The 26,208-nt window shown below is 38.8% G+C and overlaps 1 protein-coding gene across 34 annotated transcripts in view; it reads right to left on the bottom strand.

Annotated features, from left to right (window-relative positions):
* The window catches only part of ROBO2 (roundabout guidance receptor 2), a 931,286-nt gene that overhangs the window by 149,396 nt on the left and 755,682 nt on the right, over window positions 1-26,208 (bottom strand). For 33 of the 34 annotated variants that reach the window (XM_080591484.1, XM_080591503.1, XM_080591502.1 and 30 more), the window contains 2 exons: window positions 10,925-11,082; window positions 8,957-9,077 (listed from right to left, as the gene is read on the bottom strand). In XM_080591484.1, coding sequence (XP_080447610.1) covers window positions 8,957-9,077; window positions 10,925-11,082 — 279 coding nt within the window. Of the gene's footprint in view, window positions 1-8,956; window positions 9,078-10,924; window positions 11,083-23,309; window positions 23,518-26,208 lie in introns of those variants that run through there. The other variant, XM_080591500.1, reaches the window with a different exon arrangement.

The following is a 26,208-nucleotide window of genomic DNA, read 5'->3' as shown; positions in this document are numbered from 1 at the left end:
TTCCAAGTTGCCTTTGGATTGCATAAATTTGGTTCTGTCCTCTCCCAGCCATACTGCACTTTCACTGTCATAAATTATTTATGCCAGAGACAAACCATTATAAGACTGGGTTTATATGAAGCACTATTTCCACTCAAGACAGCGATTTATTACACAGGCATTTAAAACCAGTTACACACTACGTTTCACATTTCATTCTCAGTGAGTTGAGGGCTATGATGTCACTTAGAAAATTAGTCAAAATTCACACAGATGTAAGCAATACAAGATTCTGATTCAGGCAGTTTGTCTTGATAACTACAGAGCTGAGTTTATAGGCTTGATATCTATGTTTAATATATGAAAATTAAAACAAACAAACAAACAAAAAAAACCATTAAAAGAACATTAATAAGGTTGCAAAATTGAGCGTGCAGCACCTAAGTGCCAGAAGTGTCAGAATTAAGTCTGCATGCCATTTCATCATTCCCTTTCTGTTTATGCCTTATGGGACTGGTTGCAATTACACGATCACATACTATTTCTTCCCCAAACATCTCCAGATTGTTGGTATTCATTTAATGAGCAGGTGTTTAATATTTTGCTTTAGTTGTACTGTTTAGTGGGTGGCCTCCTGTCATACTTCTCAAATCTCACTTCAAAGACAGAATTATTAATTTCCTCACAATCTCCATTACACCTATCTTAATGCTTCATAAATAATTCACCTACTTTCATAGCCCCTCTCTGAGGTGTGATGGAGATCTAAGAAAGCAAGGTAAAAAAACCAAAACAACAACAAAAAAACCCAACAAAAAACCTGCTAAATCTTCATGCCCAACTTGAGACACAAAACTGCCAACTTATTTTTTCTTGAGAATTCAGCATGAATTTTGTATGCTTGAAGCTCAGTTTCCATTGAATTCAGTTACAGCTGATAAAATGTTTACTACACGAATCAGAATATTAAGTCAGAAAATAAGGAACACAAAACCAACTGTTAATAAATATTTATAAGAGTGACACAACATCACATAGGAATTACATGATACTAGCAGGGGTACCTATTGGCAGAGAAAAATGTATTTTGTCAGCAGAAGAATTGACACATTCAAGGATCAACAGCACTTTTCCAGGTGCTAAAGATAATAACAAATCTAAGGGACAGACTTTCTTCTCCCCATTTCTCCCAAGCCATTGCTGTTCTCTCACTTTTCATTGTTTTTTCTGCACGCTGTGCTGGTACGTTGCAGTAGCATTTGGGCAAGTAAATGCAGTTCTGGTCTCCCTCTGTCTTCATTCCCTGTTTCAAGCCTGTGTATCAGCCAGTCGTATATATTCTTCATTACAGCTCCTTGCCCTGAGTGTGCCCCACCAGATTTTTCCTTCCCTGAGCATGCATTCTCCTGATCCTTCCCAGTCCCAGCTAGGCTTGCTCCTACCCTGACCTTTTGTCTTGTCTAGCCTGTGAGAATGCCTCATGTCCACCTCTGGTCCAGCAACTAGCTGTGCCAGCTCTTCCCAGCTGCAGCCTGCTTCTTCAGCCTGTCTCCTCCTAACCTAGAACATTGCTGTTCACAGCCTCTACCCAGGAAATGTTTAAGTCCAGTCTCCCTTCATGCCTCTAACTTCCTCGTGCATTTTAGCAAACTGATGTAATTTTCTATTACATATTTGAACTACACTTGAATTGGAGCTTCTTTTCTCTGTGCCATCCAGATACAGCCCATCCAGAATATTAATACAAGAAAAATTGGTTGAAGTAACCAGACATCATTGCAGGAGACTGACAGCAAGAACTGTACTCTACTCAGTCTCTCAGGAGTATGAGTTTATTTATTTATTTCAAGAGGTGTATAAATGCCTAAGCTTAGTGAAAATTATTTGGGAAGGCAAAAAATTACATCTCTGGTACAGTAGCTACTATTTCCCATCGAATCCTAGGTTCTTGTTATTCAGTATGAGGGACCTACCTGCATTTCTCAGGACAAAAAGCTTCCTTCCTTTCTCTCCTTCAAATCCTTCCCCATATTCATCCAATTATCCTTTTACTTCCCAACTACAAGAACTTCAATATTTGTAGAAAATAATGAACAATTTTAACAATTAAAACAAAAAACAAAAACAACAAACAAACAAAAAAAAACACCAGGTAAATCAGACATCAAGCATGGAAAATTTTGGATAAAGCCATTTTAGTTTGACAAACATTAAAACAGGATAAAGTAACAAAAGTGTTAGTTGTTGGCCTTAACGCTAAGCAATGCATTTGGCCTGTCTGTAAATACGTGGATCTAAAAGGGAATATCTTAATTAAACTTTCTGTGAGTTTGCAGCAGTATCTTATCCAGAACTTCTCACATAAAAGAGCATAGCTCAACGCCTCCTCTGAGCTCACAAACAATAGATTCTATATTTTGGAATTTATTTTTCAAGAGATGATCTTTAGCCAAGAGATTTAGATTCAGATCAGCATCCTTATAGGTGATTTAGAAGCCCTGGTCCATTCACTTTGAACTTTAATAAATCTGCATGTGCATGTATGTTTGCTTGGTCTGCATACAAAAATTATTTCAGAACCTCTTTATAAAAGCTTCCTGTAAACAACTAAGAAATAAACATATTCATGTTTATGAAATTGCTATTTGTGGCTGTAAATGGTTCTATACAGGAGATAAATTCCTATCACATTTTGAGGAGAACCCAGCTGATGAGACAGTAAATGGCTGAAAGATCATTAGGTAAATCACTTGATTCCAGACCAAGACAATCTAGGAGTATATATGTTTGTTTCAGATCAGCTTCTCAAATTATGTATTTTCCAAAACAGTTACGTATTTGCAAGAAAATAGATAGCTATGGAAGTAGAGACCACAGTTATCAAAGACATACAAATAACAATAAATGCTATTTCAATTTTTTCATCCCTCCATTTTGTACAGAGTGAATCTGGAAAGAACAAGTTCTCTTTCATGTTGTTTCCTGGATTTGTATCACTTAGACAACCCCTTGAATATGTCCAATAGCTAATTATACAGCAATAAAGTGATCAGAGGGAATGCCATTGCCAATGCAATTAACATTCTTTATGTGAGATTAACTGGATTCGAGTCACCTGCATAACTTGCTTACAATGTTAATCTCTCAGGAGACAGAGCTTGCCTGAGCATGCTAAATAGAGAAGATTTCTTTGCACAGCCAGGTCAAATACAGTTTCAGAGCCAAACCTCAGAAAATATCTTGTGATTTTTTTTTCTTTTGAAATGATTCACCCACAAATAAAGCCTTGTGGTGTAATTAAACATTGTTACTCTGTCAATAGCATTCAGAACATAATATATTTGAGAAACAAAAGGGTAATAAATTAAAATCATGGACATATACAATTTTTAATATAGTTACTTCATAAGTTTTCTCTGAGTAAATAAAATACCTACTTCCCAGGCTTTCACTGATGAATATTAAAAATCTTTGAAGAGAACTATAAAATAGGTCATGGTTATATGTCATGTCAACCAGTTGTACTATTACTGTGGTGACCTTTATAACTTCAGAATAAACTCTGCTTGCAGTTATAAAAGGGGATTGTTAATGCAATCTGGGCACACATCTACAGTATGTTGCAGTGCCTGAGATAGGCACTACAAGAAAATCACAGAACTGATCCAAGCCAGAAACATAAGAAAACCCTTCCTTGCTTTGGGTGCTGACACAAATAAACCCCTGAACTCAATTTTTCCTCTATTTAACAATTGGTCTGTGTATCACACTCTATTAGAGAGATTCGGATGACCTTCAGATGTATTATTGCCCTTTCTCTGTTCCTCAAAAAGTTAGACAGCCATATATGGGACCTCAATCTAATTAAAATGATCCTAACTGCCTTAATATATTTTGTCTGCTGAGGCAACTGCTAGAGTGAAGGATTTGATGGTCCCCATAATGTGGAGACTCAATCTGATTTAGAACTGTTTTCTCCTTCTTGGCTGGAGAGAAGGCATCATTTTTTAAAAAAGGTCTAAAAAGAAGCATTAAAACATGAGTTAGAAGGATGAGTTTTGGGAGGTATTTAATAGCAAATAGTTTTTTTTTTAAAAAGTTTCTTTTCACCTTAGTGTTCTGATGCAAAGTAAAAAAGAAACATTAGGTGATAAGAAGTAAGTTTCATTTCAGAATGCTGTCAAAACTGTAGGTATTTCATTACCTGCATCATGAGCTGGATATAGTAAAGCTGTCTGTCAAAAATGAAGACGAGGAAGGAGACAGCATACAGGACACTGGCCAAATAAATGAAAATATAGTTGCAAAAGCAGATATTTTACTATTTAAAGACATTCTTCTACTTCCTCTTTTCAGGCACTTTTTCTTTTTTTGGTTTGAGAAATCAGGAGTTGTGTAGACATTGCACACTTCTGCAGACATTGCATGGTACTAACAAAATGCAGTAAGCTTGCACAGTGAGTGCATGGAGAAACATGCAAATGAACTAGATTGATTTTTATCAAATGTTAGTGTTTTCCTCGTATTGTATCTATCTACTGTGGTTTTAATTTCAGGAACAATTTCTACTGAGTATGAGGAACAGACTTCAGAGCGCAATCAGACCCTTTTTCACGGTTGTATCATCCTATTGCAACTTGTTAGTACCTGCAGATAGCAAATATTGCAAAGCTACAATGATTCTTTACAAACTACCACAAGTACACTGCAAGTGGGAAGTATAAGGATTTGAAGAAAAACAGAAGGACTTTTGATCTGAGGGACAAAATACACACTGTCAACCTCTCCATCTTAAACAGTGAACATACACACTGATTTAGGCAGATTTTCTGGCTGGGAAATCTTCTGGGACTAATTTGCAATATATGATGGGACAAGACTCTCTGCTAAGGCCTTCCATATAGTCAGAATTCAGGGAAGAAAAACGAGGCACAATGTCTTCATTAAAGGGTTTTTGGATTTCTTTCTCTAACATCATGTCATCACAGTCATGTCATCATTCTTGCTGGAACTATGGTATCTCTTTCAGCCTGACAATATCACAGAAACATCAAACACAAATACTTCTTCAAGCATCAGAAGAAAATACCTCTTCATCCCACAGGACCTTATTAGCTGAAGAAAGTTTCAGGCACCAAAGCTAAAATCAAAGATTAATCCAAAACAATCTTTAATATGTCTGAATTGACATATCTTTTAAGACATTTTTGTACTGTTATTAGTTATACTTTGCATTCTTTTGAGGCTCTTCTAAATATATCTCAATCTTTTTCCACTGCCTGATGCCAGCCTCTTGAAGTCGATATATTAAGGCTTTCATTGATTTCACTGAGCTTCAGAATCAATATACAAGATACACCTTTGTACATTGTCTTCAAACATAACATTTAAAGTCCAAAGGAACAAAAAGAAATCTGAAAGAGTTAAACCATCTTGAAAACTTGTTTGATAACACTGCAATAGTATGACAAAATTATAAAATGTTAAGTTATTCCTTTTACTTTATTTCTGGCTCCATATTATGTATTTACAAACCAAGCTTTCTTACAAATCGAAATGAAACTGCTTCTGCTTTGCATCTTGCCTGATTTTTGTTCAGTCAAAGGCTATGAGCCCAAACACAAAGCAGCTTAATTTGCATCATGCTTCTGAATTGGCATTTAGAATATGTGTCCATAATAATAAAATACCATGCTGTCTCTTTTGGGAAATGTTAGGATTGATGGATTATTTCTTAACTTTCCTTAAAGGCCACCTTAGGCTCTGAGGTACTCGGTCTTCTTGCTCTACTCCAAGATAACACCTTGGAGCCTCAAAAAGACAATAACTAGCAGTAGTGTTTGATAGAGAACACTAACAAAATCTCATGCCATCATTGTCAATATTCAAAACATAGGAACAATTTTGGGAAGCACTGCTTACATAATCAATTTTATTTATGATATTTTACTGTAAAAGTTTTGGCTTTCACAAAATTTCTGCTTGTTGAAGAATCATAACTTGGGAACAAAAGAAATGCAATCTGCACAGATGCTAACAGCACACTTGAACATCCTTATCCTGGGTGAGTGCCTAAATGTTGAAAACTATGTTTCCTATGCAGATGGGGTTGAAAGAAAATGGCTTGTTTTGTGAAGGCTCTACAGGTGTCATCCACAAAGATCTCTCAGCAAATGTTATTGAATGGGTACCCATCTGAGTAAATACATTCTACATATGGGAAACTCTCATTTTCTATTCCCCTTTCTTTCCAAGGGTTTTACTGCACTTTTTATTTTATTTTATTTTACTTTTTACTCAGGAAAGGTGTAATCTTTTAGGCTAGGCTTCCATGCTGTTCCCATTGGGCCACCAGTTACTACCACACTGACTCAGTTTTTCCACAGGCCATGCCCCGAGCTGAATTTACTGCACGTGGAGCCAGAGACTTGTCACAAGTGACATGCAGAAATTAACTTCAGGTATTACAGAAAAACTTGGAGAGCCAAAAGTAACAAGTGGCCGATTCCTGGAAACGCCTGAGAACTAGTGCGAAACAGTTCCATTTCCTACAGAAGAGTGTTTTCTAAGGCTGCTTTCACAGTATGGAAAGGGTTTTCTGGGTTTGTTATTCAGAAAAATATTAGGAACATTAATAATCAGCTAAATAATACACCTTCCTCTCCAGAATCAGCACCAGCTGTAGGCTTGCCAGCCACATTATTACATTTTGTAAGCCTTTTAGCTAATATCTCAATTTTAAATATAAATCCTATTTTCAAATATGTTCAAAACAGCTGAAGTTGGGCTCTTGAATAACAATGGAAGCATTATGATATTTTTAATTTATGTTTCTCAACTTTTGCACTATTTGCATGTTTCCCAAACCCATGAGTCATATTATTCTGGATGCACAGGAAGGTTGTGGACTTAACAGATGACATGTGTTTTTGCCTGTGTCCAGTGAAGTCAGTCTGAACATGCACAACCAATCTGATGTTTCCCAGAGTTGCTGGATTTATTGGATTTATTGTGTATGCTTAGATTGATTGGACTGTCCAGTAGATGCATTACTTCCTGTAAACATCATGGATAATGCTCTCCAGTGCACTGTGCACTCACACACCCACACACACACAGGAGCTGCTGTCTGTACCCCAGGAAAGGAGTGTAACTGTTCTGCTTGTGGAAGGCAAAGCTGAGCCACCTTTGGATGGCCACCCAGGAATTTTAGACGGGAAGATATCCACATAGAAAGGGAATTTTACATACAATTTTTATTTAAATAGACTAACCTAGTAATGAAGAATTAGAACTTCTAATTTAATTTATTGCTGATTTTGTTCACTATTTGAAAATTAGACTTAGATTGTATTATATGAGTTGATTGTTACGATTAAATCCTGTAAAAGATTCAGAATGATGTAGTTGACTATGTAATGTTCTACATATCAAGACAAACCTAATGCTTTTCATAGCTCTGCAGGAAATGAAATTACATGCACATTTCACAATTTTTATTCCTATGGTTCAGTGTTTTTTAACAAATTATTTTCTTAAGGATTTCTTAAGGCTTTGTAGTTTAGGACTGCAATCTGCTTGCTATCCATGGGGAGTAATACCGGAGATTATCAGTATTTAAACTGATGAAGAAGATATGTCATGTCTCTTTAACATCTATATAAAGGCACAACCACAACAGATTGGCTGCAAAGGACATAATAACTTGATGGAGACCCTTTCTGTGTTTTTGGTTTGTTTTTAAGGTATACTAGTTCTTTTTTTTAATCATACGCTTCCACAAATACAGATACATAACAAAATAAGTAGAGTGGAAGCCTTCACAGTCTTATAACACCAGAGAGCACCAAATCCTCAGTCGCTCACAGATCTTGTTGAGCAGAAACTTTTCTACATCTTTTGTGAATCCCACAATGTGTCTTTTACAGTGGACAAACAAATGTTGAACTGCACATACATGCAAACACAGTAGTATTTGTGATTGGGTTTTCCAGTGCACTATATTAAGCAGAAAGTGAACAAATTAAGAGCAACTGCCTTACAAACTAGGTTAGGATATCTATGGAAAATCTTACTGGAATTACAAGTAGTCTTGTTTGTGATTTCAGTATTTTACCAAGGAGGAAGCATTAGTGATATTTCTTTCTCTTTTGTATGTATGTATTTGTAGCAATGAGGGGTTTTTTTCCTTATTGATTTTCTTTTGTTTGCTCAAGACCTCTTGACTGATTCCTACAGAACCACAGTTAATGGTAAATACAAATGTCATGACTACAGGATGTACCACAGCAGGATTTAATGGCTTTGCTTCTTATCCAGTTGTTAGCAGGATGGATCCAGCGTAGAATCAGTATTACGCTATTTCTGCTCTAGACCCTCACATATCCATTTCTGATTCATTCAGCAACACTAGAAACCAAAATGATGCCCTGGTTTTCAGGATGCAAAGCTGCTTCACGCCCTTTAAAAAACAGATGACAGACGTACCTCTATACATTCAAAAACTTGATCTTGGATTTTCTCTAATGACTTTTTACTGGTCCACTGCACTCTGCTGTGCTCTCCTACAACTGTTTGATTTCACAACCCCACAGGAATAAGTAATTATTTAAATAGGCAATGCTGGTCCAAATCTCCATTAAGTAGGCACTGTCAACTGTATTAGAAGTGGCTCAATTACATTTGGCAATTTTGTGAGGGAAAGCATTATGTCCTGGATTACCGTTTCTAAGCGTATGCATATCACTAAGGACCTCCAATTAAATTTAGACTATGTGCTTAGAAGGAAAATGTTGGGCCGTCACCGTTCCATCACTATAAATTGCAGCCTTTGAAACCAGGAGCTGCAAAATGCAGCTTAAGCAATACTATTGCATTTTGTTAACCTGATTTTGTCTCATATTCTGATGAGTCACCTAGATCAATTCAATATATAACATTTGTAGTGAAAAGGAAACAAAAGCTTGAGTAGCTTTACCAAAGACAGTCAGCTCTGCTGGATCGCTGTCTCGCTCCCCCACCATGTTGGTTCCAACACAAATGTACATGCCAGCATCACTTTTTCGTGTATTAGAGATCATTAGCTTCCCACCACGTATCTGTTTCAAAACAAGAAATATATTTTTAAATTCAGATAAACAAAAAATATCAGAAAAAAGCTACACACTCAGGCAAGTTCCACAAATTAAGCATTTTAATATTTTGTTTGTAAATATATAAAAGGCTTCAAAAAATAATAATCCCATACAATTAAATATCTTTATGCTGCTCTAGAATGCATTTTATCTTACTGATTGATTTTAGATGCGTTTCACTTTTTCCCTTTGTTTTTCATTAGATGCTTTACATTTCAAACACTGTCATTCCTTGCTACCTCTTTGGCAATGCAGAGTGGTTGCATTTCTTGCGTGATGATATGTAAAGCACTTCTGACATTTCTCTGAAGAAAAAGGCAGTTTCACTTAGGTTTAGTTAGTTAGTTCATTTTATTGTTACTGGTGCCTGAACAGTTTCCTTGTTCACTGATTTAAGACAGATTTTCTCTTTTCCTTGATGCAAACAGATTGAATGTAGCCCAAAATGCGAATTCACCTGACTCGCACAAGCCTTAATGTTTTCTTGGGTACAAAGGGTATTTATAGAGAGAAAAAGCAGGGTAGATGAAATAAATAAAGTAACAAAATTGGAGGTTAAAAGTTAGAACATGAATGCGGTGCTTCAAAATAAACTTGGAATATAGCCAAAGAAACTCGAGAGTCAGGGAACGGTATCTAGCTCCCTGCCACTCTACCTTCCTCCTCTATTCTTGAGTAGACTGTAGCAGAAACAGGATGGCCCATAATACCACAAATAGCAACTACTTGGATTGTTTAGCTTGGAATACTTCCTTAGGCATCCAAAGCAATAAACAAGTTTCTAATAGTACTTCCACATGGAATAACATCAGCACTGAATGAATTACATATCCCTACATACAAAACTTTATTAAATTAATATCAATAGTGAAAAACTTAACATTCAAAAATCAGGAATTATGTCCACACACCCTTAATTTGTCCCATTAGTTTGCACATACCATGATATCATTTCTAGTCACTTGATAAGATAATTCTCTCTGCTGGAACTTTTTTCATTCAGTTCACGGAATGAACCATCACAAAAATCAAACAGTATTTCTCATTTATTTAATACGTATTCCTATTCAGGGACAATCATTCTTTAGAGTATAACTTCAGTCGTTGCTTAGAAAATACATTCCAATTACTGTACTAAATTCAACATTACCAATGTAATCCTAAATTAGTGTTATTTTTTTTTCCAAGAGAGTATTTGCATATCTCATAGATATGACTGGTTTTATCTTTAAAACATCTGTCTGAAATAAGGTCTGATATTGTTCTCATTTCAGAGAAGCGAGATCTAGAAAAGATAAGGCCAAACTAGTCAAAGACATCCACTAAGTCCCAAGGTGAGACAGCTCACATCTAACAGCGCACTTTATACAACCAAATCTAGGGCTCTAACAGACTTCGGTTGCAACAGTTGCACAAAGCAAGCCTCAGGAAGTTCAAGCTGGACACTTAAACCAGTAGGAATAAACAACTTTTACCCCTCATTTAGGAAAGGTCACGGACAAAAACTGTCAAGTCTAACAAGGAGTCTCTGTGGGAAAGGTGAATACATAGAGAAATACTTCTCCCTCTCTCCCTCTGCATTTTCAGAAGCTAGGGCTCCTCTCTCTGTCCTTCCACCACTTCACACAGCACAAGGCTGTCCTACTCCAAGGGTCTGCGAATTCAAAGCCATGCAGTTTCTGACATCCACTTCAGTGGTGTACATGATTAGCTATGGAGAAGGACCTGAAGCTACGACGGTCTGCCATGCTCAGCTACTCGGCTTTAATGCAGGTCCCATATCTATGAACAACCACCTGAGATGTACTCACACTGATCCGCTCTTCCCTGTCATCAATGCGGACTTTATCCTTCTTCCAGTAGATGGTAGGCTCAGGGTGTCCACGAGGTGGCTGGCACTCCAGTATGGCAGGCTCTCCAGCTGCCACCACAACATCTGTAGGGTTTTGGCGGAAGTCATCCCGTAGCACTAATATCGAAAATGAGGGAGAGAAGAAAAGAATTACTAGGAGTGACATCATTGTAAGTGGGGGGATAAAATACATACATATGTAGAATTAAAAAAAAAACAAACACATCTCTCAACTATTATTAGGTGATGATTTTGTATCTTATATTTACTATAAAATACCTCATAAAATAAGTTGGTGAGGCATGACCTTTTATTCAATGGAAGCAGATTTGATATACATGCCTTTTTTTTTTCCCTCCAGATAAAAACACCACCCTGCACTTAAATAAATAAATAAATAAATAAAAGACCTGTAGCACCCATTAGTCTTTTTGGTGCTGACAGGGTCACTTCCCATTATGAGAAGCAATACTCCTTGTAAAAGTAGTACTGCAGGTCTGATATTGATTCTCTTCATAACAGAAAACAGCATGCTGAATATCTGGCTTGAGTGGATCTCCAACTTGAGTAGCTAGATAAGGAAGTGACACAACTGGTATTGAGTTGCTGACTCGCACTTTGATTAAGAGTATTATTGTTATTACTCTTACTACTATTATTGTTATCACGAATACATGATTAACTGATCACCAGTTCTGAAAGGAGTCACTGAAATCATGCCACTGCCAGTGTTCTTCCAGCATTTCTTTTTTTTTTTTTAATATATATATATTTGCAACTTTGACCAGTGTTGTCTCACAACATTGAAAGAAAAAGCATTTAAATCACCAAGCTGTTTGAAAATTAGATTAGGCAACGCATGCTAGCTTCTTATGTAAATCAAGCTCCTATAAAGAAGATTTAGGTCCAACTACCTGACTTCAGTGTGTTAAAATGACATCCACTTCATCGTTATTCTTCCATGTGTGTCCTAGTCTCTAGGTTAATTGACATTCTTATAAATATAAAACTGAAAATATCTCTAGATGAGCTACTGAAATAGAATTTAGGGCATTTCCCCTACTTGAATTTCAGCTATGTATGGCTTTCATTACAGCTTTAAAACAGTTCTTGCCCTTAATGGAAGCAGGGCCCTCTGAGAAATCAGAAAACACCGTATCCTCGTGAAGGGGCAAGTCAGGAAGAGCTCAGCAGAAATTGCTCAGTCTCATTTCATAAGCAGAGATAATTTACTGCTTTTGATGTTAATAAAATGTGCCCCATTTTAACATTTGGAACTGAATATTTTTCTGTTCTGTAATAAGACACAAGAAACTATGATTAATACATATAAGAATTGGTCTCTGAATGGGCTGAGGTGAGCAGGCTGTATAAATGTGGCACCCAAAATGACATACGAGGTAACTTTTACTGTTCCGCATTTTGGGATACACAGGTAGAACCCAGAGGAAGGAGGAAATTAATTGGCAGTTAATTCTTTTTCTAACAGGAAAAAAAAAAAGTGATTACTTAGGTCTTGCTCTTCAAGCATAAAATAACATTGATAGGACACAATTGGCAACGGATGCAACTCTGGCAAGAACACATTCTTCTCAAGTAACACACCAAATAGATACTTTTTTTTTTTTTCCAATAGATAATGAAAGACTCAACCATGAAATATTTCTGATTAATACAAATAACTCTATGCCTTTGACTCCCAATACCCAAACTGACAGAAATAGAATTCATAGAGCTTCAAAACGAAATGGAATAAACTTAAGAACTGCACAACACAGAAGTAGTGAGCTGAAGATCACGGATTGTTGACTATTTGGCATTACACCATTTTTCAAACAAAGCCAAGAAAGCTAATACTTTAGCAGCCTCAGGGAAAGAACCAGGAAAAAAAAAAAAAAAAAAGGTCATACAAAACCACCTATTTTGGGAAGCATCTTCATGTGTCTCCGGGATCACTATGATACAGGAAAAAAAAAATGTACTTCTGGGCAGTGATATTCTCTCTTTCACACAACTGGTAAACAGACAAGAAACATCAACTTCTTTCATTATCATTACACACAAAAAAGTATTAATTTTTATTGGCTTGACTCTGTATAATTACAAAGCTCCAATGCAAATCCATTAGTGGAAAATCCCCAGAAAATCAGCAGATCCTACATCATAATGACTTTATACTCCTGACTCCTGGCAGCAATACCGAGGAAACCATTTTCCCTGAACGTTACACACAGCTATATGAAGCTGACAAACACAGTTTCTTGAGGTGATACACAGCAAATTACATTAACTTTCTCTGAATCATTCCAGCAACTGTGCAAGGTTCCAATCAGCAGCAGAATACGAGGCTATGAGGGGATTTGATTTTATCACATTCCTTTACCCAAGTCCTACTGCAAATGTGGCTTGAATGGAAGACAAAATTGATGCTACAGGGTTTACTTAATCTTGCTCTGTACCTCAACACATATGTGAATCTTGAATAGATATATCTCAGTGTTTCCATCTATAGCATTCCGTGTTTGGGATAAAAACAAAAAAATGGTGGGGAAAAATGAAATAGGGAAAAATAAAGCAGGGAAAGAAAGAGAGAGATAACAGAAAATTTGTAAAATATATAAAAAAAAAAAGAGAGAAAACAGCCCATAGAGGAAAAGAGTGAACACTAAGTTCAGAGAGAGTGAAAAGAAAAAGCCAGGTAAAGAAGAAAAAGAGTAAGAACGAAAGCACAGAGGGGGAAAAAAAAAAAAAAAAAGCTAAAGAATAGAGGGCACAGGCTGCCATTTCTCTGATTCAGTGCTTTTAACACAACGTAACACGGACAACACAAAGCTCAGACATTAATCTGATCAGCACAGCCATTCCAGCACATCCAAACGTTGCCCTGAGAGAGAAGCAATGGGGCTCAGGAAGGAGGAGATCTCGGGGTGCCGGCCAGCAAGCTCAGCTGCCCCAGCACTGCGGCAGATCTCAGCAGCACAGAAAGCAACTGAAGGAGGGAGCATCAACGGGAAGTGGAGCTCGTACGTATTAGGAGGGTAAATGGAAAAGTTGCAGCACAGCTTAGTGCATTCACCATATCTAATGGCACAATCATCTGTGAAAACAGAAAAGCGGTTGAGAACTGTGGAATATTCTTCAGCCAATTATCCACAATTGCCATACACTTCCAAATAACTGCAACGCTGCTGGAGTGGATCCCTTCTCCCAACACTGGCAGGTGGCTTTTGTTCCCTTGTGAAGCCAGCCCTCCTCAGTTTTTTTTTTTACGCATTCAGCACAAGAGGTGAAGTGCCGCCATTAGGCTCCCACCTCTTCACCCCACGTTCCTCCTTGCTGTAGCCCAGTGTTAACGTAGGCTGGGCTTGCCCTTGGTGTTACTTGACATTTAACAAAGGACACCAAAGGCCAGGAGAGCTAAAGGCCCCACTCCCCGGGTGAAGCAGAACGGGGCTGCTCCCCTCCACTGGCTGGCAGCAGTGCTGGCTCCCTTGCACTTGGCCATGCACAGCCTTGGTGCCGCACTAGCTCCAGGAGCCCCGGGCCTCACTGCTTGGGAGGGCACTGCAGGGCTAGAGGGTAGAAAGGACAGCTAGATTGCATGTACAGCACATGATGGTGCTGTAGACAAAAGGTAATTAAAGTTTGATCAGTCTCTTTGTAGTTCTAACAGGCTGATGCTGGTCAAACAAGATAGATGCCTGTGAACCATCACATTGGCCTTTAAGGGATGCAAAGCCCTGTGTGGCCACTTACAGGTATCCACGACCGCAATAATGAAAAACAACGACATCTAGCAACAGCAGCGGCAAGATAAACGCTTCCACGCCAGGCACCTGCCAGAGTCAGGAAAAAAGACAAAAAGAAGTCCCTGCTACCACGGCAACTGCTTACCAGCACCTGCCACCTTAGGCCCAAATCCAGGCCTTGGTCAAACCGATGCTCGTAAACTCAGGGAATTATATGGAAACTGAATTAATTTCCTCAATTGAAGCTCCAGAAATTTGTTTAAAGGAGCCAGAGATAAAACAACAATGTTTATGGGGTGGGAGGAAAGATGGAGGGGTCAAAATTATTCTAGGCTAGATATCCATGCCTTAATCCTACTTTCCACTACAACAGCTTCCAGGCCCTTAGAAAGAAAACATGTTTATAGGATTTACATTTACATGATGACTACAAATAACCATCTGTCTGTTTCCACTTTTTCAATCTGGTCCATGTCCCACGAGCCCCCAGCCCATGGCCAAATCAGTGAAGCTGGAAGGAAGAAGCACGTGCCCATGAGGAGGCTCTGGAATAATTGCCTTCTTCTCCCACCAGCACTCAGCTCTCCTCTTCCTTCCTCCGACGTACACAGCGAACATCTGACATTACTGGGGAGGGAAGGGAGGGAAAACCTCCTTTTTCTCTTTTTCAAGGAATGATAATGTCTTAAATCACAGCTACATCTGTCATGTTGACTAGAAGATATAAAGAGATACCGACTAAATATTAATGTGCTTCTGTAACTTGGGTCCTGGTAGTTTATTTTGTCCTTTCTGTTCCATTTGGTGCTTATCTGAGGATATTATGACTCTCACATAACGAATTTACATAGCCACACTGGTGGTAGGTTGGTTATATGCCACACACAGGTAGGTCTCCCCTGATCCCAAGGCACTGCCCCCCAGGTATTTTCCTAAATCCTTGTCTCTCCACCACTGCTTGGCACTTCTCTCCTACGACACATACTGATATGCACAGTCAACATGAATTATTATGTCAGATAACTGCTTAGATGTCACACAGCGTATGTGTGCATAGATTAAGGGATTAAAATACTTGAAATAATGTATGGTGTAGGGGGGTATTTCAGAGCTTGGGTGATATTTATCACCTACAGAAATGGCCTCAGAGCAAGCTGGCACTGCCTGCTGGAATGGAGTGACAAGAACAAGGGGTCACAGACAGACTTCCTTGTTAAAAAGAATAATACACTTAGAAGATGCTGCTGCCCTACCTTTTGTTTAAGTCCCTGTCACATTTTGTATGGGAAATTACAAAGTCACAATTAGGCAACAGTCCTAGGCAGGACTCCAAGGGAGTCTTGAGCTCCCTCTGCATATGCACAGTCCTGGAGGAGCTGCCAAACAATCATGAAAATCTTTGTAAAAAAATACTTTTTTTTTTTTTCTTGTGTCTACTTTCTTTTTCCTCTCTCCTGATACAGATATTGCCTAGGAAACATGAATGCTAGCTAATTTACTGTAACTCAAAATGTTCAGACTTCACTGTTTACAAGGAAGTCCAAAACCCGAGAGATTCATTTTCAGAGGTGTTAGGGTATTTTCAAAGAGTCCAGCAGCTTCAACAACGTCCAATTAGTAGGGCTCCTGGAAATCAAAGTGAGGAAGAGAGTAGTAGGGAGATATCTGCATAAAGAAACAGAAAATGCTCTTCCTTTCAGATTCAGCACCTTTCTTTGGCTTCATCCATTTTTCTCACTCAATATTCCATGTGCTTCTGAACTTAATAACCTACTTAGTACTTACATTTATAGGGAGCTTGCTCTTTATTTTTAGGCCTCAGCAAAAAGCAGAACAACGTGGAAAAAACACTCTGTTCTTACACATTCTCTAAAGCTTTTAACAGCTCCTATATGCAGATACAACTGTTTATAGAATTTGGACCTTTGATGAGCATTAACGTCTAAACGTAAAGTAAGAGCTTGCTTCTGAACAGAGAATTTATTAAACAAAGTTAACAGAGAAGCTGATAATCATAGTATTAGAAATCAGGTGCATGAACAACCACTATCAAATAAGTATGGTGAATGGAGTTATATCCAGTTGGAGGCCGGTCACTAGTGGTGTTCACCAGGGCTCAGCATTAGGGCCAGTTCTCTTCAATATCTTTATCGATGACCTGGATGAGGGGATCGAGCGCACCCTCAGTAAGTTTGCAGATGACACCAAGTTAGGTGCGTGTGTCGATCTGCTCGAGGGTAAGAAGGCTCTGCAGGAGGATCTGGATAGGCTGGACTGATGGACTGAGGTCAACTGTATGAAGTTCAACAAGGCCATGTGCCGGGTCCTGCACCTGAGGCACAACAACCCCAAGCAGCGCTACAGGCTGGGAGATGTGTGACTGGAAATCTGCTTGGCAGAGAAGGACCTTGGAGTATTGGTTGATAGTCGGCTGAATATGAGTCGGCACTGTGCTCAGGTGGCCAAGAAGGCCAACAGCATCCTGGCTTGTATCAGAAACAGTGTGGCCAGCAGGTCTAGGGAAGTGATTGTCCCCCTGTACTCGGCTCTGGTGAGGCCGCACCTCGAGTACTGTGTTCAGTTTTGGGCCCCTCGCTACAAGAAGGACATGGAGGTGCTCGAGAGAGTCCAGAGAAGGGCGACGAGGCTGGTGAGGGGTCTGGAGAACAAGTCTTACGAGGAGCGGCTGAGGGAACTGGGATTGTTCAGCCTGGAGAAGAGGAAGCTCAGGGGTGACCTTATCGCTCTCTACAGGTACCTTAAAGGAGGCTGTAGAGAGGTGGGGTTTGGTCTATTCTCCCACGTGCCTGGTGACAGGACGAGGGGGAATGGGCTAAAGTTGTGACAGGGGAGGTTTAGGTTGGATATTAGGAAGAACTTCTTTACTGAAAGGGTTGTTAGGCACTGGAATGGGCTGCCCAGGGAAGTGATTGAGTCACCATCCCTGGAGGTCTTTAAAAGATGTTTAGATGTAGAGCTTAGTGATATGGTTTAGTGGAGGACTTGTTAGTGTTAGGTCAGAGGTTGGACTAGGTGATCTTGGAGGTCTCTTCCAACCTAAATGATTCTGTGAAGTAGACAGATTTCAAATGGAGTTATTGGGAGATTTTCATACTTTTTCTCTAAACTTCAGTCTGAGATGTACCCCAACTAGCTGACTGCACAAAGGTCAGGAAAGAAGATAGGCTTTTTCCTGTCTCGTTTCAGCACACATTGCAAGAGTCAGACTGTCATCTTTCTCCAACAGTTAACCCAGTTAACTGCTGACCTATTTTCCCTTTTTACACAACTACACAGGTATACAAGTATTAGTTATTGCAAACATTAGTTATGATTTGCTTCTGATTTTTTAGAGGCTGCTATTGTGCCGAATTAAGTGTATGCAACACAGCTTGAATACACTTACTGAAAAACTGTATCATGTTGTTGTGATTCATTGCAGTCACTTGAATACAATCTGACATCTCCATAATTTTTCTGAAAGATTTTATTTGACTACTAGATGGCAAGAAGAGTGGAGATTTTTCTAACTCAGAACATAACATATTTATGTTTAAGTTTCTTGATTGAAAACAGTTCTATCACCTGTCTTCATTGCACTGAGGTACCAATAAACTTCTCTCTTTTTTAAATTCCCGCCTCTTTCCACCAACAAATTCTGAAGGCTACAGCTAACAGTCAGCAAACTCATTACCCATCTGCCATAAATCTTTAAAAGCATCACTGTGTTTTGACAGTCAAGAAAGGCAAAGGGAAGCAGAAAACAAGAATTCTTTATGAATGCAAATATCTTAAAGACCACATTTAAGTATTTTCAGAAATCTAAAGCTATACAAAGCAATATGTTGAAAATTTTTCTCTAGGATACAAAGCAGTTTTCTTTTTTTCTTATTTTTAAAGCATAATCACTCTGGATGAATGCACTGCCCTGACTGCTAATGCTAACAAGGGACATGTTACCAAGAGTTATATTTCAGACACTAAAAACCCTACTACTTGCTAAAAATTTTAGAGACTTTACAGAAGAACTGGTATCACAATTGCAGACAGCAAACTTTGAAAAATATCCATTGTCTGTTGTAAGCCTTAAGATTTAACAAGGATCAGACGTTTAGCAGTTTACTACAACAGTTATTTAACAATCCTTCAAACTCAAGTCTGACATTAGCTTTTACATGCTCTTTACATTTAATGGGCTACATTTTCAGAAGATTATGGGCAAGTAATTTATTTTTCCCAACAAATGTGAATATCAGGTGTGGAACTGAACACAGCTTCAAAAACCACCATATCACAAATGAAGTATTGTACTTTCACTGCTGCTTGTACGCCAGCATGTCTACTTTGCAGCAAGAATATGGGACTAGTTTCCCCCAAACCACTAGAAGACTCTTCACATCAGCTATGCTTCTCTCCAAGCAATGCAGCAGGGAGGACTGTGTTTGGTAGAAGAGGCAATCCTCAATAATCCCTTGTAGGCTACTGTCAGAAAAAGAATACTGGACTGGATATGCCTTTGCTCTCTTGTACTACAGCCATTCTTACATCCCCATAAGCATGTATATATATATATATGTATATATATTTCAGAAGCAATGGCATCCAAAAAACCTGAAAGTTACTGATTGTCAAAGATACATGAATGAATATCAGGTATGAACTTTTGATTAATTACCTTAGAAGAGCATGCACAAACTACATCGTATATACAGAGTACACCACAATGATTCCCCAGAAAATAGATTTAATTAGTAAGTGCACAAACCACCATATCACAGCATGAAGGTTTACTGCTGTGAGCACAACAGCAGAATTGCCAGGTACATGCAGCACTATGTTCAACCTAATGAATGCTACCTAGTTTGCCACAGCATCGAGCAGTTGTGTTTTTTCTTTTTCCAGAGTGAAGTTGGTTCTCCTGCAACCACTTATGCTGCTTCAGTCCCCTGGGCTTCCAGTTCAAGCCCAATCAACACACCTAAAATGTACATGTACCTTCAGTAAAACAAAGGATTAAAAAAGGATGAGAATGACAAAACCAAGTACAAATGAATGAATATTTCTTGTACAAGAAATATAAAATGTATGTGGTTCATTTAACCAATATAATACAGTCTGCAATCTCCGAGCTCCGTTGAAGTGTGAATAGCCTCTAATAAACTTCCTGTATACACATGCACAACACATACAACAGCAGCTGGGACGCCTTTCCATCTTGGCAGGGGGTCACTGTCACATTACTTATATACTTCAGCCACATTAGGCAAAGCATCAAACAAAACAGGCTCTTGCCCTCTAACATAGGAACTCTCTTCCTTCCATCCCCCATCCTCGTCATCTAACCCTGGTCTCTGTCGAGCTACATCTGGTAATTGTACACTGGAAGTCATCTATTCAGTTTTTCTGAGCAGGATTATGATTTATTTATTTATTTATTTTGTCAGAGATTTCGTGTTGTTTTCCTCAGAAGTCAGGACTGAAAACAAGATATCTGAGCAGACATACCACAATGGGTATTTCTCGACAACCTTTCATAACATAAGCTCGATAAGCTTTGCAAGGGGACTGCACAGCCATACTTCATCAAATATGGAGCAGGAGATGCACCCGCAGCTGGTACGCAGAACGGGTGGGAGCCTCCTGCTGCTTCTGGACCGCCTCACTTCCCATCCTGCAAACTGTCCTGGTGCCAACAGGCCATGTTAGGGTGCTTGCCAGATGCCGTTTCAACAGGCCTGCTGTATAGGCCTGGCTGGCCTCGCGCCCTCTGTCCTGTACACGGGCAAGTCACTGCAGACAGGCTCTGCAGTGATATTTCCTGCACGGCCCAAGCCCAGGGTGACTTTCTAATTGCTAACCTTCTGGAGGGCTTGGCTGTTCTCACTTTTTCAGAGCTTGACCCAGCAAGTAGAGACTGGAAACTGCATAAAGCATGTCTGCATTGATGTCACTGAGACAGGCCCTGTCATTTGAGGGTGAGGAACAGAAGACCCAAGCAAAGGAAAAAGTGTCGATGAAGGGAGTGGGACAGCAGAAGAGGATGAGCTGCCAGTATGTACATGCACGGCTGTAGCCAATTACGGCAATCCTCTCTCCAAGAATTTACAGCAAAACCCCAATCCTCAAACTCCTCTAATACTTACGATTACATATTATTCTATTTTAATATTCTGCATTAAATTCAAAAAGCAAGGATGCGTGTTCCAAAGACGTTGTTCATTAAAACTCCTATCCCTAATGACAGCAAGAACATTTGTTTCCTCCTGTGTTTGTTTGTTTGTTGCTTTTTTTTTTTTTTTAATTTCATGATGGAATTTTCTTCATAAAAGGCTCCTTCCAGGTTTAAAAAATGTACACAAAATGTTAGATAACAATTTTTCTGGATTATCTTGAACAATACAAAATCATGTTTTACTTATCTTATCATTCTGCTTCATGCATTTCAGTTTGCAGAGCTCTAAAGAACCAAAGGAGCAATGCGTTATGTAGACACCATATTAAACACTCCTAGAAGAGAGTCATTTGAGTTCTGTCAGTATACTGCCAACTAGGAAATGACCCACAAACAACTAGATAAAATGGTAGTTTTGTACTGTCTAACCACAGACAGGATGCCCAAATTTGTGATTTTATGCAAAACAAAGAAGATAAGAGCATAATTTGCAGGAAATCTTACACAATTTTGAGCTGCTCAAATAGCGTAAGGAATTACTTTCATGCAGTATGAAATATAACTGTCCCATTTACTTTCAAAAGAGAAAAAGTATATGAGAGTTCACGTTGCCCTCATTATTATTGACAACGTTGTGACAAAAGGGAAAAAAAAATTAAAGAAGCAGGAGCAAAGACCAACTAATAGCCTAAAGCAATGATTTTGAAAGGGAAGTTTCAGCACCCAGAGGGAGACCAGAGCCTGGGTGTCCAGCTCCACCCTCCAGTTTCTCTATTCTGTACCTGAGACCTTCAGCTGAGCAGTTACACCAGCTCCCAGACACACTATTGAAAACACAGTAGCGTAATATTTTGACTTGCAGTAGAGGTGAAACAATCTTTTTTTCCTAACTAATACCACTTTCCCAAAGTGCTGTTTCATGTGCAACAAATTTTGCATAATGGAAAAACTAACAGTACAATAAAACTAGAACAACAAAATAAATCCCCTGTGTCACACATCCTTCTAAACCCTTGGTGCTCAATAGTCCTCTGGCACTTCAGTACAAGAGAAAATCAAGGTAACTATGTAACTGCTGAGGGCTTTAAATTATGAGAAAACTAGCAAACAGCACAACTCTCCCTAGTCTGGTTATCCCAGACTATAGAGCAGAAACAACCTGGGAAGCATCTGTAAAACAGCCTGTAATGGGTGTGCCACTCAGCAGCTGCAGCCCTTCTGATGAAGAGCTCACATTTCCCACAAGGGTCTTGGAGTTGGAAACACCTCTGCTAATAGAATCATAGAATCATTTAGGTTGAAAAAAGCCTCTGAAATCACCTAGTCCAACCTTTAATCCGACAGTTAGAACATAAAATCCTTTTTACAATCTTTCCCCTCACTTCGGCTTTTATACATAAACAACTAGTGCAATGAAGAGTCTATTCCAGCACTGGCACGTTGAATAACCAAATATTCCAAGAGGTATTGCTTTAAATGTGAACCTCCCAGCACACTGAAGTCATCCATTTTATTCCTTCTTAGCACTGAGTTTAACTAGACACAAGGTACCCGTGTCTGTAACTCCCACGGAAGATTTAATTTGTGTACATTCGTATAGCTACTGCCTTTTCTCAATTGGATTAGAAAACAAGAGGCTACACTGACAAGATAAAGTGTTCAAGCATCATATGATAGACAAAGTATAATATTGAAATAGGCAGATTAGATTATTAGACTAGACAGAACTGGATGAAGGGAATTTTTAGCCTGCCACAGTATTCACCTGGGATAGATTTTAGGCCAAGTAGCACAAATGTTTTCTTCCATGCCAATTAGAGAAAACAAAACAAAACAGAAAACAACAGAAAAATTCTCCTGTTTGGAGGATTTTTAACCTAGATCACTCCACTGACTCAGTTCACAGCCCAGATCCATAAGCAACTGAGAAAATGACAAGCTATTACACGCGGAGGAAATGAGTGGCCAGGAGAGAATAGAACTACTTAAACCAGATTTTCCACCAAGGAAAATGTATTGTTAAACCATGCATTATATTTCCCTATATTTAGAACAAGGAATACATAAAACACAATAGCTCATATAACCAGTGCATGCTGTGGGATTTCTCTGAGACCAGGAGAACTGGAAACATTCTCTAGTTTGCTCGTGCAGCTTCAATTAGGGCAAATTGAATTAAACTGTCCCTTGAGGAGGACCTCTGTAGCTCTGCTCTTCCATTTCTGAATAGTTCCAGATGTGGGTGTGGAACATTTTCGTTTCTCTCTGAAGGCTTCCACATGCATAGCTGTGCTTCCATACTCAAACAAAGAGGTGAACTTCTGGGGGGGGAATACGTGGGGCGATAAACAATGCCCAGCTGATAGCTCAAACATGTTTGATTTTAACAATCTAATTCTCTTCATCCAGGCTTCCTTACTTACTAAGGAGCAGACAGGCCAGCTGCAAACAGCTCATGAGAGATGGAAGCGCTTCTACTGCTGAACAACTGGAGGCTGAGTGCAACGTAGCTCACAATTATGCATTCAGTGGCTCTTTGCTTTCTTCCTGTCATATACAAAATTTATTACCTGCTTAATAGCTACACTTTGCACTTCCTTTTGGGCACCTATTCAATCCAAGGTACTAATTAGACTTCTTTTCTAATGCCTCCAGTACCCTGACTTCTGTCTTGAGGAATCATTCTTCCAGCGTAGGTCTGCAGGTTCACTGCAGCGTTTTTGAAACTCAGCAGTTTTCTAATTCTTTACCACCCTCAGGGCACACCTTTGGGTCTCACATACAGAGGAGCGATGGGACTCCAACAGGTCTAATTGCTGATCACAACTCCACACTTAGCAGACATTTGCGAGAACTCTCTTTCCCCCACGCCAGCAGGACACTGGAGATCAATGCCATTTTTCTGAAAATCATGAAAGCTTTGAGCCCTCCAGAGTCTTCACCCTCCTACTCCCAGTAAAAGACTGTGACACCACCAAAACTCTTTTTTTTTTTTTTTCTTTTTTAAATAGCAGGTCACCAGGCTATTGTATGAACAAGAGAGCACTATACTAACTCAGTGCAATTAATACTTTTCTTAATATTTTTTTTCGTGTTCATTTCTAACCAGACATCTCAGGGCTCTAAGCCACAACCCTCCACACAATTTTTCAAACGGCTAAACAGAAATGCCAACATTGGCAGATGCAAAGCAGTAAATCTAATATGTAACTGAACTTACTGAGCATGAGGAGTTTAACTCCGCATTGTGCAGAGCTTCCTAATGAAATTCATCTGAATGTACGGTGCAGCTGACAAAGAGCTGCTGCATGCACAGAGTGCAAATTTACCTGGCACTTCTGGGCCTCCAGGAGCCTGGACTGCAGAAATTCAACAGCTTATTGTTGGAGTGGGCATGCCAGCAGTGCTGGCAGTTCAGACTCAAATTTCTCTACTGGTCTTTTTTTTTCTTCTTCTTTTTTATTTTATTTTATTTTTTATTTTATTTATTTTTAATAACAAAACCAAGACATTTATTCATAACCTGCCTTCAGATCCTAGTGGCAATGGTAAATCCATTAAACTTTGCTTTCACTGTTCATGATGTTTATAAAAATTGTAGGTGGAATTACAAACCAGTAATACAAAGCCTGGCATTTTTTCTCCTCAGATGTAATAACAAGCTGGATAAGAATAAAGTTGACCCAGGGATTTCAATACAGAAGCTTTCATTGGAAACCCGAGCAGGAGTGTGCAAGCCCATGTTTTTATGTCAATATAATAATGTCATTGCTGCACCTATTAATAAGTATAGATCTCATGATGGATTCTTGGTTGATGGACATCATAAAATGTATTATATTTCTTCTAAAACAATATAATTAACTCTTAATGAACCCTTCCCTTTCACTAGTAAATTCAATTTTGTCTAATCCTTGGGTTTATGGTAATGTTGAGCTCATTAAAATGTTACTTAAAACTCATTAAAATGCACACTGAGAGGTAACAGCTTCATTACGGTAATATGTTGTAAAAGAAAAAAGAATGCTTTATTACCATTTAATTGTTTCCAAAACTGAATACATTTGCATAGTGATGAGGTTCACAGGATATTTTCAGTAGTACTCAATAATTAAGCAGTTCAGTAATTAAAAATGCATTTTCTAAAAATAATTTTATGTTATTGCTTACTCCCTGTTGTGTTTTTCAATTGGGAGAAATGCTCATGTCAATACAGCTTACAAAATCGAGCAACACTGATACCTGCACTGATATTAAAAGACACATCACTTTAATCTCTAGGTAAAATTCTGTTTCAAAATAATAACTTAAAATTGCTGTCAATCTATTTTACAAGTCAGACTTTCTAACAAAGTCATATAATACCCATACAATCATTTTTCCATGCTGGGCAGAACCAGGAATTATGCAGGGGCCTCTCAAGTGCAAAGCCTTACTGTAATTTTTATCATTTATTGTTACGAGATGCTTGCACGTGACAGAGCAGAGGTCAGCTGGCACCTAGACATGACTCGGGAGGATATCAGCATAACTGTGACTCTGCCCTAGCCCATGTTCAGAAGCAGAAGCCCTCAAGCCAGGGCAATTCTGCTACAGTAGCATCACCCCTTCTTTCTTGCTTTGCCTCTCGACAGGGGCTGTCCTAGCTCAAAGACAAAAGGACTCCTCTTGCACAGCCCTGCTAACCACGTGCCATCTTGCTCTTCACTGCTAACATGAGGTTGGGGGTACCAGTAATGCACTGCTGGCCAAATATATGCAAGCAGGAGCAGGAAGTGTTTGCACTGTAACAGTGAATGTTATTATGGTTAGATATGTGATTAATAGATTTATACTTAACATACAAGCCCAATGACTCTTATTTCAACAATTTCTATTGGAAAAAATTGCTCTGATGGTTTTGAGAAATACTCTGTGAAATTCAGAGGTCCAGGCTTGCTTTCAATGTATCTCCTTACGGTAGCAAATAAACATATATTAACAAAACAGTCCAATGCTAGAGATAGAAGCTACATCTCCTCAGTAACCTCAGCACTAGGCATATTTAGTGTCCATTATTTGCTATATGACATCTACTAAGGAAAACGTTTTGCTAACTGAGACACAATGACTTTAACTGCAGAAGAAGGGTTACTAGAAAAACTGCCGTACATTGCCAGGATATGCAGCTTGGACTCTTAGATGGGAAAAATAAAGCTCTGAAGCCTTGAGTCATTCAAGGATCTGTCTAACGTGATATCATTTAAGATTCCATGAAGTGTTAATTTAGTATCAGTTACTGTTCTTTTCTATGGCTTCAAATATTATTATTTCTACTTCTAC

Source organism: Anser brachyrhynchus (assembly GCF_964034855.1).
Source record: "Anser brachyrhynchus genome assembly, chromosome: 1".
Lineage (NCBI taxonomy): Eukaryota > Metazoa > Chordata > Aves > Anseriformes > Anatidae > Anser > Anser brachyrhynchus.
This window is presented reverse-complemented; position numbering and strand designations above follow the sequence as displayed.